Source organism: Mustela erminea, chromosome 13 (assembly GCF_009829155.1).
Source record: "Mustela erminea isolate mMusErm1 chromosome 13, mMusErm1.Pri, whole genome shotgun sequence".
NCBI lineage: Eukaryota > Metazoa > Chordata > Mammalia > Carnivora > Mustelidae > Mustela > Mustela erminea.
In genome coordinates this window covers 19,380,648-19,394,547 of record NC_045626.1, presented here as the reverse complement: position 1 = coordinate 19,394,547, position 13,900 = coordinate 19,380,648, and the positions used below count along the sequence as shown (strand labels likewise).

The following is a 13,900-nucleotide window of genomic DNA, read 5'->3' as shown; positions in this document are numbered from 1 at the left end:
AATGAAATATTTGTCTTCAACAAAGCTACGAATTACAAACATTTGGCTCAGATTTTTCTAAAACCAAACTAAAATATACAAGTTACTATCATTCAACGTGCCATAACTATTTACTTATTTCCCTTATTTTGTAAAAGCAGGGAAAATGCTAAAACTCAATATAATGTTATTAAAATGTGACTTATTTTTCACATTAAGTATTTTTAAACACAGAATACTACACAATCCTGAGGAGGGGGAGACTCTGAAAAGCCAACACAAGAATGGGATCAGATGTGTTATTCTTCTAAAGTATCCATTAACTAAAGCTACATGAAACTGGAAGAGAAAAAAAAAAAAAACTCTGACATCCACATGAATACCAAATTAATTCATTATGATCAGTGCTACTACAATGAACACAAAATTAATTCATCACAGCGGAATGCACAAAGCACTACCCACTTGTTATACCTACTGACAAAAAATAATAGGACGATTATCCTCCACCAGGGTGACACACGTGGCCATGGGCACCGCCAGCACGTCAGTCACACACAAGTGTTTCTTTTCCTGGAAGTCTATCAAGATATTTTTGCAAGGAGGCACTTTATCGATCATAGTAAATGAAGTCAAAGCCTTGGAAACCTACATTACCAATGGTTCTCCTGACCTCTGTTGCTCCCTCCCAGTGCTGGGTCTGGGATGAGACAAATGAAGCCTCTAGGTGCCCTAGGGAAGGAGACATGCATGCTCAGTGTCCTGCAAACACTGAGCTCCCCTTGCATGATCCTGATTTTGAGCCCTCTGTCCCTACACAGGCTACAAGCCTAGACCCTAAAGCATGACTACCTCCCTTAACTAGGAGTCTGGACTCTGTTACACTGTAGAAACCAGACAACAGTCCTAACTCTCGCTAGTGCCTGGGCCAAAGCCAGCTGTCTTCTCTAAGGAAAACTCTTTGGCTCTGTCTCCTTGGAAACCCTTATATATACTTATGAGTCTGGAGCAGTCATGAGGAGTCAGGGGTCTACCACAGGAACACTGAGACAAGAGATGTAAAAACCAATGAGTTAGCAAACCTCCCCACCTGGCATCTCCCTCCTAAGTCAAGGGGAGCGGTTGCTGGCTTTTCTTCTCACACAAGGTCATAGATGCCTGGGGACCTAAGACCCCAGGAGCTCAGTCAAATCCCCCCTTCTGTCACCAGCTTCGGATCTGCCTGCCTGGTGTTTAAAGGACGTCTTTCCTCAATAATTTCAAGGGGCTTCAGCATAGAGAAAGTTCAATGTAAGAAGGAACTCTTTCCTAGAGACGATGGGTTCCTCCTTGATAATAAGTAACATGTGAATACCCCTAAAGCCAAGGAAGGGTTAAATACCTTTGGGCAATAGGGAAGTACAGTTCTCATATGCCTGCACACAGGATTATTCTTGTGGAAATTCTCCCTCTTCACCTTGAAGTGAGGAAGGTATCTTTCTTAAATCTTCATTTATGGACGATCTAAGACTTTTTACAGAACAGGTCTAAGAAATACTAGTATTATTCATTGTAATGAAAGGCTCCAACATAATGCCACAACTTGCTGAAGAAATCTGTTTATTTGGAATTTTTCCTGAAGAACAGGGACTCAATAGAGGGATCCTCTTTCCTTTGCTAAACTGCTATCCTGCTCTTTTTCCTTCTGGCCTGAGCCTTTGCAGGGTGCTAAACATTAGATCAACACATCTGCATATCACAGATGTGGTACTCACCTAGAAATAGACGCTGCCACAACGTGAGAGCAGAACATTACATTCCCACCTAGGAACAGGGTACCAGTAAATGATGAAAGCCTTCAAAAAGACAAAAGGTTTAAGTGGGGTGTGTGTGTATGTGTGCGCACGTGCATGTGTGTGGCGCTGTGGGTGTGTGCAGAGAGACGAGTTTTAGCACAGGATAAAGCAAGCACCTTGCAAAGAAAACTAGAAAGAACTTTTTCAGCTAAGTCTACCTCCATCCATTTGTGTAGGACTTGGTAAACCTGACTGTGCATTAGAATCAACTGGGTAGGTTTTAAAACTCTCCAATTTAACTGAGAGTGAAGTCAAGCAGCATTATTTTCCCAAGATCCCCCAATGATTCTAACAACCAAAAGTGCAACCCACTGGTATGAAGGCCACGTGGCCACAAATCAGGTACATGAGAAGGGAGTTTTTCTCTGACGGGACAACAATCAATGACCGGCTCGTGGGCCGAGCTGGCTCTCTGAATCCCATGGGGACTTTTATTAAAGTATAGAGTCCCAGGCCCTACCCCAGACCTACTGAATTGGAATCCCAAAAAATGAGGTTCTGGAATGTCTGTGTATTAACAAAAAAAATAATAATAAAAACTTCAAGTCCATGGTGATTATCAACCGGGAAGAAAACCACTGTGCTAGACAAAACTGGGAAGTTCTTACCCCTAACTTGGTTGGTTTCCAACACAATGTTCCATTTTTAGATGGGTGATACTAGCCTGCCGGAGAATTAGGAAAGGCAGGAGGTGGAGGAGGGGAGAAGTATTTAAGAAAAAAATAAAGAGAAAAGAAATTTAAGTGTCCTCTAAGCACCCACGAGTCTGCTTCTTAAAGTGCTGATAATGAGCAAAAAGACCAATGAAACTAAATTTTGTACCAGTTCATTTCAGCACATCCTGTTTATACGACTATTTAATGAGTCATTCAGCCAGGATGATTTTCTGTCTGAATATGTTAATTGCCATTTTTTTTTTCATAGCTCTCTATTAAACAGTACAGATAAAATAGGCACGCTCATGATTTTAAGCCCTATCAGCCGCTCACCCTCAAAGGAGCGGGCAACAGGAGTAAATAAGGGGGAACTTTTTTTAGTGTTTAATTCTTTGAACATATATTGGCATTTGGGACCCTACTTCAATTCAAAAGCATATGTTAGAGTTAGCATTAAAGTGAAAATGAAATGAGGTGCTTCTCCCCCATATGCTCCTGGCTTCCTTCTATCACCAAGAATTCGCTCAAAGAACAGGGAAATAATTTGAAGCCTTTTGCGGTGGTTCCCCCCCCCACTTTGGGGAGGTAAGGGTAAGTATTGGTGGGAAGATGAGAGATAAAGAAATGGGGAATTTTTGCCACGCAGTGTTATTCATTTAATTGTGGCTCACTTAAATAAGTTGAATACAAGTCAAGGTTTGCTGGCTATTATTATTAAGCCAGAAGCCAGGAAGATCCAGGAAATGGGTAGAAGGTCCAGTTAATATTATTTGGATTATGTTTAGCAAGTGATTAAGAGAATTCATTTTTTTCATTTCCTTTATCCTCAAAGGAAGTAGAATTTACAAATGTAAATTCAGAACCGTCAATTCAAGAAGTGAAGTAAAAACCGTCAGTAAAAGAGTCCTATTTATATTCCTATCATTACTTAATGAATCAAACCACTCTTAATATTCATTTTAGCATTTATGCAGTTTCCAGTGCCTTCATTTTAATTTTAAGCATTTACATTAAACAAATCACAGATCATTATACTGCATTTAGAAGGAAAAAAAAAAAAGAACACAATAAACCTTAAGGCTATGACAACATATTTTACTCTTAACTGCTTTGTTTACAAATATTAAATGGTCAAATTAATAGTGTTCTCAATGGCTTTTTGGCATCTAAAATTTTTCATAAATGAAAATACAGCAACTAAAAAGACGAAACTCCAGTGGTGAAGGTTTATTGGTCTTTGTACCTCATTAAAGGGACTTTATAAATCACATTTGTTCTTTTGAGTAGCAACTAACACCACTGAAAAGGACAGGTTGGGTTTTAAAAGAGACAGATATGACCTGAAGGGAACACAATTTACTGTAGTGAAATAAACTGAGGAAACAGTTTGCAGATTAAAAACCCCTTGAAAGGAAGCATCATCTTTGGGAGGGGGAAAAAAAATCTTCGCTGAGGAAAACAGCTGGAAACAGGAAGCTTTGGGGCTTTCATCCTGCCGGCTTTGATTCCACGGCCTCCCCATATCATGAAAAGGCAAAGACTGACTTCAGCTGTGCCTTCTTTCAACAGAAGGAGGAAAAGGCTTTGTGGACTGTGAGCAACACCATCCAGTAGACCTGCCCCCCCCATCATACAAACACTAACAATGAAGTGGAAAAAGAGAAATAGCCATAGATAAGTAGCAACTCAAAACCAGTGTTTTACAAGTTTTACAATGAAAGGAGAATATTTGTTGTAACTTAATTGTGTCCTTCGGCAATTCTCATATGAATTTGAAATCCCCTAAGTGAAAAGGAAAAAAAAAAAAGAAAAGAAAAAGAAAAAAAACAAAACAGATATACTAATTATAATGTTTCCTTGTGTCTATAACTTTTTTCCCCATTTTTTTTCATTGTGGAGAAAAGGAGTTAGATGTTAGATTTTCACCAGGATCCTCCTCCAACACCTTATGTCCTTAAATCTAAAGTCACTGAATTCAGTAACCAACCAATTCTAGTTTTGACTCTATTTGAATATCTAAAGTCCTTAAACTTATCTGTTGGGTGTCCCCTAGAGATTTTCCCCACTGGCACCTTGAAATTATTTTATTGTTTTTCATGCCATTTAAAGGACAGTATAGCACAATAAAGGAATCTTGGGTTAGAAGTTTAGCCCATCCTTGGTAACCGGATAAAGAAGGAGCTCAGTAAACAGATCACACAGACCTAATACACCCAACTCACAGTTTATTCTTTTGTTGCTATTTTGGGACACCACTTAAAAGCAGGGACTACAAAGTCAGACAATATAGGGAAAATGTAAACACGAAACTCTGACTTTGAAACTTTAACCAATGGTATTATAATAGTAAGTATATGGCACCTCATCATACTTTTTACAAAGACGACACGACTCACGTACAAGTCAAGGAAAAGAACTTACATGCAAGTTAAGGCATTAACTAATTTTTTTTTTCTAAAGCTATTTCTTAATAGACAGGAAAATTCCAGAGCATGAGAGGTTTCAAGCACGGGACATAAAATGAATATTAACTTCATCTTAACAGCTTGAAAGTAGGTATCTTAAGATATTCAACTTTACAGTGATTCCATGGTAACATTTCAATTTCTAAAAAATGTCTACTGTTGACACTTTGTATGTGCCAACTCCTTACCAATAGATATTAATTACCTCTGATTTACCCTTATTCATTCTGAATGTCTTTTATTTGAACCACTTTAGTTACTAGTGAGGCACGGTATGATTTTGAGAATCCTCATGTGAGGTGATCTTAACCAGATATGCCTCTGAAATTAAAGTAATCTTCAACAACAAAAGGAAATAATTTAGTTATTTGTGTCAAATTTTAAAGGCCCATTTCCTAGTTGGATAAAATGCAATGAGCATCAAAAACAGAAAATTTTTATCACCCTGCAATCCTGGAAATTCCAAGCTAGAAAGGCATGAATTTTCTATACTTTGGTACCATAATCATCAATATCATCATCATCATTATCAGGATCGCCATCACCAACCTTTTTTCTACACTGTGAACACAATGTTCACATATCATTCCTTCGTTCTCAAAAAAGGGTAGAACAGACATTGGCCAATGTATGACATGGATGAGTCAACTGGGCTTCCAAAGGGTAACTTGTCAGTATCAGCAATAGTACCCAGATCTCTGGGAGAGCTCCTGGTGGTCTCCAAAAATGAGGCCCTAACCCTGATTCATAACGTCCACAAACACTCAGAAGATAACCAGCTCAGGCACCACAATTTTCATGTCAAATTACAGAATTCTAGTTCCATTCTAGAACATTGCTGGGAAACTCCGTTTCTTTCAGCAACAGTAGCAATAAGGTCCTATAGACTTAGCAACATGTTAGCAGAGAACAGGAAATGGAATAGCCAACTTTTCCTTGAAATCTAATCTAATTCCCTTCATGGACTTTTCTCCCCTCTGCTCTTCTACATGTGTTCATTCCATAACACTTGTGCAGCAACTCTTAGGTAGCATGGCCACGGTCAAGAATATGTTTGAATCTATAAATGCTCCTCTCACGAAGTCTGTAAAAAAGATAAGAAAATGTACACATGGAAGAAAAGGGACCTCACATTTGTTGTGCGTGTATGGGAACTAAACCAAGCTTATCTCTTTGAGTCTTTATAACAATTACATGAAGATGGAAACTAAGCCTCAGGAAGAACTTATATTGAATTTTGCCCAAGGTTCTATAAACAAGTGATCACAAAAGTTGAAGTTCATGACCAGGCCTAAATACAGTGTGCATGTTTTTTTTTTTCCACCATATCCTATTCACTCCCTTGAAGAACAATAATATGAGGTAAAAACTTTTTTCTAACTCCATAAGAAAAGATCAGAAGAAAAGTATTGTATGAATTCAGAAGGACTAATTATGTCCCTACATGTAAAGAGCTACTTACTAAATACCTATGGTAGCACCAGGTTCTCTTAGAAAAAGTAGAAATGCTACCAGTATTTGAGTAAACATAGCAAAGCATTTCCATCACTAGTTACAATATGCTGGTAAATGCAAACACTATGTTCTTCAATACTTTAGAGGACATGATTTTTTTATAAACAACTGAAACTTCTTAATCCATCCAGGCTTTGATTTAAAGAAACATAATAGATGAGGCAAATCATTTTACCCACCCCCTCCAACATTGGTACTGATATCAAAAATAAAGTCAAAAAGTACAAACTTGGGCGCCTGGGTGGCTCAGTTGGTTAAGCAACTGCCTTCAGCTCAGGTCATGATCCTGGAGTCCCAGGATCGAGTCCCACCTCAGGCTCCCTGAGTGGCGGGGAGTTGGTTTCTCCCTCTGACCTGTCTGCTCTCCTGCTCTCATTCACTCTCTATCTCAAATAAATAAATAAATAAATCTTTGGGGGAGTGGGGGTAGAAACTTCCAGTTATAAGATAAGTAAGTCCTGGGGACACAGTGTCCAGCATGGTGACCACAGTTAACAATACTGTCCTGTATAGCTGAAAGCTGCTAAGAGAGTAGATCTTAAAAGTTCTCAACACATGGGGGAAGAAAACACCCATAACTACACGAAGTGATGGGTGTTAAGTAAAATGACTGTGGTGATCATTTCACAATACACACACATCAAATCATTATGTTGTACATCTAAAACTAGTACAATGTTATGTGCCAATTATGTCTAAGTAAGAATAAAATAAAATAGACTAATCTATAGAGATTTGATGCCATGCAATTTGCATTCCCATTTTTTGAAGCAATTAACATTGTTGATGCTATTCAATTTGGACAAACTTGTTATTTCATTATTAAAATAGATGACATTAAAGAAAATCTAGAAAATAATTTTTAAAAAAAGAAACATAACAGATGATACAAATCAGTGCACTGCTGAACATTTGATACCAAGACCAAAACAAACAGAAGCGCACACACACACACAAAATCAACGGACAGAGCTATACCCTTCTCGCTCATGGGTCCTCACTGCCTCCGTCTGCATCTACCCTATACACAAACAGCTTATCCACACTGCCTCTGACTTGTTCTATTGGTAAAATGAACCATGGTACCAACTTCAAAAACGAAGCAAAGTATTGAAACAAAATAGACCTCCCTTCCCCTAGTTGGCAGAAAAACCCTAATTCAAATCTTCCGAGCCTCCCTCCAGAACAAGCAATTATAAGGTGCAGAAAGGCAATGGCTTTAAAACGACACACTAATCCTAATATTAGTACCTCGAAAAAGGAAAACTGCCAAGATGTTGGAATAATGCCCAGTTATCCGTCTTACCTACAGCAATAAAACTGTCCTATAAATGTGAACAAGACAGTTAGGATACGTTTTGGAGTTAGGTTATTGGCATTTTTTTCTACCTCGCCATTCCCTAGGAGAACAAGCCGGACCTATGGAGGCAAAACACAGCAGATGGTAACCCAGCCCGGTACCCAGAGCACTTAGTCAATCCAAATAACTCACACAAAAATGAAGCAAGATGTTCAATGATTTATGGCCCTGATTTCACTAGATATCCGTGCAGTTCTCTCCCCTACAAAGCCACCTTTTTATTGTAGTCTGTTCGATCTTGAAAGCTAGCTAAAGTGTCTACAGACAATATATTATCGCTAATAGTAAAATAATTATTATATAATCATTAATAATACGATAACTATTATTATAGCTTACACGTATGCCAAGTATTCTTGTAAGCAACTGACCAGAAATAACTTATTTAATCTTCACAGTAATTCTATAAAATTATTACCCTTGCAGCACAGATAAGGAAACTGAGAGACAGCTGCTAGAGCAAGTCACTATGACATGGGAAACCAATTTCGAAATCCAGAACGTACAGATCCAGTCTCTGTGCTTAACTACTACAATGGTAAGAGAGTAGGTTTATTTCATGAAAGTGTGAGTGGGGGCGAGGGGAGAAAACAAAGCACGTTCACACGGAAGGAACCCCAGGCCTGGATTCAGCTGGTCTGAGGGCTAGAGCCGGCAGTCCAACGCGGAAACCCCGTAGAGACACCCAGGCTTCTTGACCAGTGAAGTGAAAGAGTGGGCTAGAACCTGGAAAGCTTGTTCCTCCCATTTTAAAGACTGGAGATTCTGAGGCTAAACCCTTAAATCTCAGTTTTACTTAAAGACTGGGTCTTTTTTTTTTTTTAATCATTGTTCCAGATCTAGAAAGACTGATCACTTGTAATGGACATCGAACAGCAGCAGTTTTTCTCTCTGGTTCAATGATCGTCAACCCACGTGATTCTGTAATAAAACAGCACTTCCTCTCTTGGCAGAGAGGATTCAGCTACTTTCTCATAAGTAGAACTTCAACAAACCCAGAAAGAGCTGTGGCCACCACCTCCCAATTCCCAGGTAGAATCAGCATTTGGCTTAAAAAAAAAAAAAAAAAAAAAAATTAGAATCCTCTGGTAGCGTCCAAATTCTAAAAACGTTGTTTTCCTTCTGTAAGATGAAGCCAAATGTCCAATGGAAAAACATCAGCTAGAACAATGCACATTACGATACACATGTGCACAAAGATACAGCAATTCTACTGCCAGCCTGGGAGAGAATCATTTTCGAATGTCAGTATTTCACTGAATTTTCAAATGTAATGAGAATTCCTAATAACTGAGAAACGGCCCCATTAAGTTTTTCCTCTCTAAATTTGATCCTGATAAGATCTTGAATACACGTGTTGAGAAGTTACTGTGAGTTAAACACTGTTTTAAATGCTTTCAGTGTATTAACTAACTTAACTCTCACCAGCTGATGAAGTAGGTGCTTGTGATATCCTCGTTTTACAGAGAAATTAAGTAATTGTGCTGTTCAGCTTCCAGGTAGAAGTGGTAGAGCTGAGATTTGAAGCTCGCCCTTCCCACTGAACACTTGAGGTTTCATTTTAAAATACCAGAAACGTACACATAAGTATTGTTGCTGCTCATACCTTCTTATTCCTGAGAACACAGTAACAATCAACGAGTAACAAAATTGCCATGCTACAAAAATCTTCACAACTTATGGAAGAAATTTGCTTACTTTTTAAAAATTATGTGCCGAGTTTTAAAAAACCAAACCAAACTTGAATTGTATTTTGATTAACTGTTAAAACAGATGATCTGGAGTAAACCTCAGAGTAAATCTTCCCTCAAAAATTGCAGTAAGAGTGTCTGCATGCTATTAAATCTTAATGCATTTTAAACAAGAAAAATACTCCATTTCTAAGTTCCAGTTGCTGACCTTTGAATATTTCACACCAAAAATTAAATTAATCAGAATTAAAGTGTGTCTATATGTGTCTTACTTCTATAAGTATTCAAGGAACATTAAGAAGGGACTGTGGAACTGTCAAGGGGCGCCTGGGTGGCTCAGTGGGTTAAAGCCTCCGCCTTCAGCTCAGGTCATGATCCCAGAGTCCTGGGATGGAGCCCTGCACGGGCTCTCTACTCAGCAGGGAGCTTGCCTCTCCCTCTCCCCCCTGCCCCGCCCACCTGCCTCTACCTACTTGTGATATCTGTCTGTGAAATAAATATATTTTTTTAAAAAGGGACTGTCAATTTACTATATACCCAAGTTATTGTGGATTTTGTAAAGCAATGTTAGACACAGCACAGTTTTTTAAATCATATTACTATAGAACTAAGATCTCCAAAGCCTTGCTTGATATTACCTAGGTTACTCTCTGCTACAATTATACTTCCCTAAAAGCAAGCAGGTCCGCAACGAAAAGCATATACGTGTACATACACACCTCCCCATACACACATACTCCGTGCACAGGCTGGTACTACTTCTTATTTTTATAGCCTTAATTCAAAGTGTAGAAAACTACTCAGAAAATACTTGATGTTCCCTGACAACCTAGTGTGCTAAAGAAGCCCTCAAGATTATAAACCAAACTGAGTTCTTTTAGAAACTGGAAGGCTGAGGGAATGACTCCCCCCAACAAATAGTATAAAGACCATCCAGGTCATCAGAGGCAAATCTCTAATTGCTTAAAGTGATACCCAAAGTAAGTATCCCCAAATCCTCTGTCCTTTTGCACTAGGACAATAGGGAGTTACCTCTACCTTAACATCGCTCCTCAAAATCCTGATTCAGAAGCACCTTAGACCCTTACATATCACCCAAACCTGTCTCTCATTGGAATCCTATTAATCAGACATTACCGGGGGGTCTGAGCCAAAAATAAAAGGAAAAGAGGGTGAAAATCACAGGAACTTAAAATGTTAGGACTCCAGCCAGGGAAATTCCTTCAGGGATCAGTTCCTATCTTCCCCCTGAAACATACCTTTGAAGAGTTGAAATGATACCCTTCTTTGGAATTTTCCATACATTAAAATGACTGGGAAATTTATCTAAAGCAATAACCCTAAGGGATAACTAAGAGAAATGAAAGCAAAACCAGATTTGTAACAAACACTAGCCTTCTGCTTTCTCACACTATTTTTCTTTTGCATGTTTTTCTCCTTTAAATTTCATCTAAACAAAAGCCAAGTCTCCCTGAGGGTCTATGCAATGTCATTCAATGAATAAGACTGAGAGTAACCACATCTTCTGACTCAAAGCTAAGGGTACAAATTCATAACCCAAACTCCAGATATAGCCCTCAGTCTGTCCCTCAGACTGATTGAGTCACTCCAGAAGACCGAGGAAGACTTCCATGGGGTATTTCTCTGTCTAAAGAGTTATGACACTCATCTGCATTTTGAGAGATACAACGAAAAAAGTTAGATTTTAAAAAGCAGAAATGGGGGCGCCTGGGTGGCTCAGTGGGTTAAGCCGCTGCCTTCGGCTCAGGTCATGGTCTCAGGGTCCCGGGATCGAGCCCCGCATCGGGCTCTCTGCTCAGCAGGGAGCCTGCTTCTCTTCCTCTCTCTCTCTGCCTGCCTCTCTGCCTGCTTGTGATCTCTGTCTGTCAAATAAATAAATAAAAAATAATAAAAAATAAAAAATAAAAATAAAAAGCAGAAATGTTTATAATATTTCCCACTACTTTCTCAGATATAGGTGTACAAGTTGATAGAAAAATTTAAATACATCAAAGGATGACATGAGTCTGAGTTTCAAAACCAGGCATTTCAAACTAGAAGTCTTTCTAACTATCACAGTTAAAAATGTCCAGTGATTCAACTTTTAAGTAGAGGATTCAGAAGTCAACAGATCAAACTTTTTCAACAAAGCTAAGCTTTCAAAATACAAGGTAGGTAAATATTTACCTCTGCTCTCCTCTGCCATATGAATAGGAAGTAATAAATTCCCCAACATATCTGGTGATTAAAACTCTAAAATAGAAGTTCACGAACTTTCGAAGTTCTCTATTTAAAGGGTCTTTCTTGCACGGAGACCTCTGTGTTACTCTTTGCTTCATGGAAACAGAATAGAAGCTAATGATGACGGTAGAATTTCATTTATTTGTATACATCAGTCCAAAGAAGGGGAAATGATATTGGCTGTGTGTTTATGAGCTACATTAGAAATGGGAACAATAGCAGACCTTTACCGAAACAAAAATAAAATATGAGTCAACAAGATCTTTGCCAAACAGAGGTCTCAGGACAGCCTTGTTCAGTCTTCTGGGAATCCCACTCCAATAAGCACAATAAAAGCAGGACGTGCCTCATTTCCTTCAACCGTTCAACATGCCTCTCTTGGAGATGTTTGTAAATTTCCTTCCTCTAAGCATCAAGCTGGCAAACTGTCGTCATTTCTTTGGGGCAATAATATCCTGTTGATGTCTGGGTAGATCTGTGGAGTGTCCCCTCCACATAACACATATATTTTTAATACTATTTTTCAATGCAACACAGTAAATTGGTTTGCAACATATTTGAACATAGCTCAGGCAAGGTATGATTTGTTTAGAAGTAACTAAGGACAGGAGATTTTAATAAAAGGGTAGTTTTACTTTTGGATTTACAACCTAGAGCAAGGAATAAAACAACTCCAATAGCCTTCTCTGCTTTTTTCCTGAAACTCAAGATATTTACCTACAATAGTTTATTAATGTAAGTGTTTCCATTCAGTTCCTGTGCTGGGGTTTGGATATTTCATACAGCAAAAGAACAATCTTAGCATGCAAAAACTCAGTTTTGAAAATGGCACCTTTTATTTTACTGGATATACAAATTGCACTAAGCGCTTTAAAAACAGAGCTCTAAACTCATTCCAGAATAAGTTTAAATATACTCTAAATTCAGTAGAATACAATGACTGATTTAAAATTTTTATGTAAATAAATGATTTTTTTAAAAAACCTACAATTTTAGCAAGACCAGAGAGCATACTTCTTGGACAAAGAATTTTTGCCTAACCTAAAGAATTCCAGACAAAATTACATTTCTCAATAAAGTTATATGATGTAAAGGGAAAATTACAGTGACAATTTTGAAAAATAATATTCAAAAAATAAAATAAGACCAACTCTCAGCTAACATAATTTGCACTTAGAGAGACATTCTAATTCCAAAGACAGCAAAAGCTGATTTGTGAAATACTAAAAATAATTGATCATTGCTGCAAAGCACTAAACGGCATGTACCATTTACCGCAATTTTAGGTAACACCTTATTTAGCCTATAAAATAAGAATTCTGAACATGAAACATGCCCAATATCACTCATAACCCAGAAAAATGCCATTTTTTAAAAAAGAACACAACCAGACACCATTTTTCAACTACCAAGTTAATAAGATAAAAATAATGCAAATTGGCACAGTTTTTTCTGGATAACAGTTTGGCAAGCTACGTGAAGAGCCTTTCACCTAACAATTCCCTAGGAAACTATCCTAACAATACCTCTGCAAATGAGAACAAGTATTTATGTACAAGTATGTTCAAGACTATGGTCGACAGTAAGAAACTTTAAATTATGGAAGACCTATATATGATGGAATAGTATGCTGCCTTTAGAAGATCATGCTTTCAAAAAGACTCAAGGATACCAAAAAATGCTCATAGTAAAATATTCAGTTAAAAAGCAACATAGAAAAAAAAAAAAAAAAAAAAGCAACATAGAGGGGCGCCTGGGTGGCCGACTCGGTTAAAGCCTCTGCCGTTGGCTCAGGTCATGATCCCAGGGTCCTGGGATTGAGCCCCACATCAGGCTCTCTGCTCAGTGGGGAGCCTGCTTCCTCCTCCTCCTCTCTCTCTCTCTCTGCCTGCCTCTCTGCCTACTTGTGATCCCTGTCTGTCAAATAAATAAATAATTTTTTTTTAAAGCAACATAGAAACTTCATATTAAGTTTTTTAAGACAAAGACTGGAATGTACACAGTCTTCCAAATATTAACTTTGCATATCTCTACAATGAGGATATATTTATGATCAGAACAAAATTGAATAATGTATACATTAGTATACCCCACATACTGTAGTATATATATTAGTATACATGACATACTATATACTATGTATATTAATATAAACTAC

At 38.0% G+C, this 13,900-nt stretch overlaps 1 protein-coding gene across 12 annotated transcripts in view; it reads right to left on the bottom strand.

Moving 5' to 3' along the window:
- The window catches only part of TCF4 (transcription factor 4), a 348,714-nt gene that overhangs the window by 264,197 nt on the left and 70,617 nt on the right, over positions 1–13,900 (bottom strand). Inside the window, exon 1 of one of the 12 annotated variants that reach the window (XM_032311432.1) lies at positions 11,689–11,845. The exons of the other annotated variants lie outside the window; for them this stretch is intronic. Within the exon in view, the coding sequence (XP_032167323.1) occupies positions 11,689–11,737 (49 nt within the window). The 5' untranslated portion in view covers positions 11,738–11,845. Of the gene's footprint in view, positions 1–11,688; positions 11,846–13,900 lie in introns of those variants that run through there. 12 annotated transcript variants of the gene reach the window in all.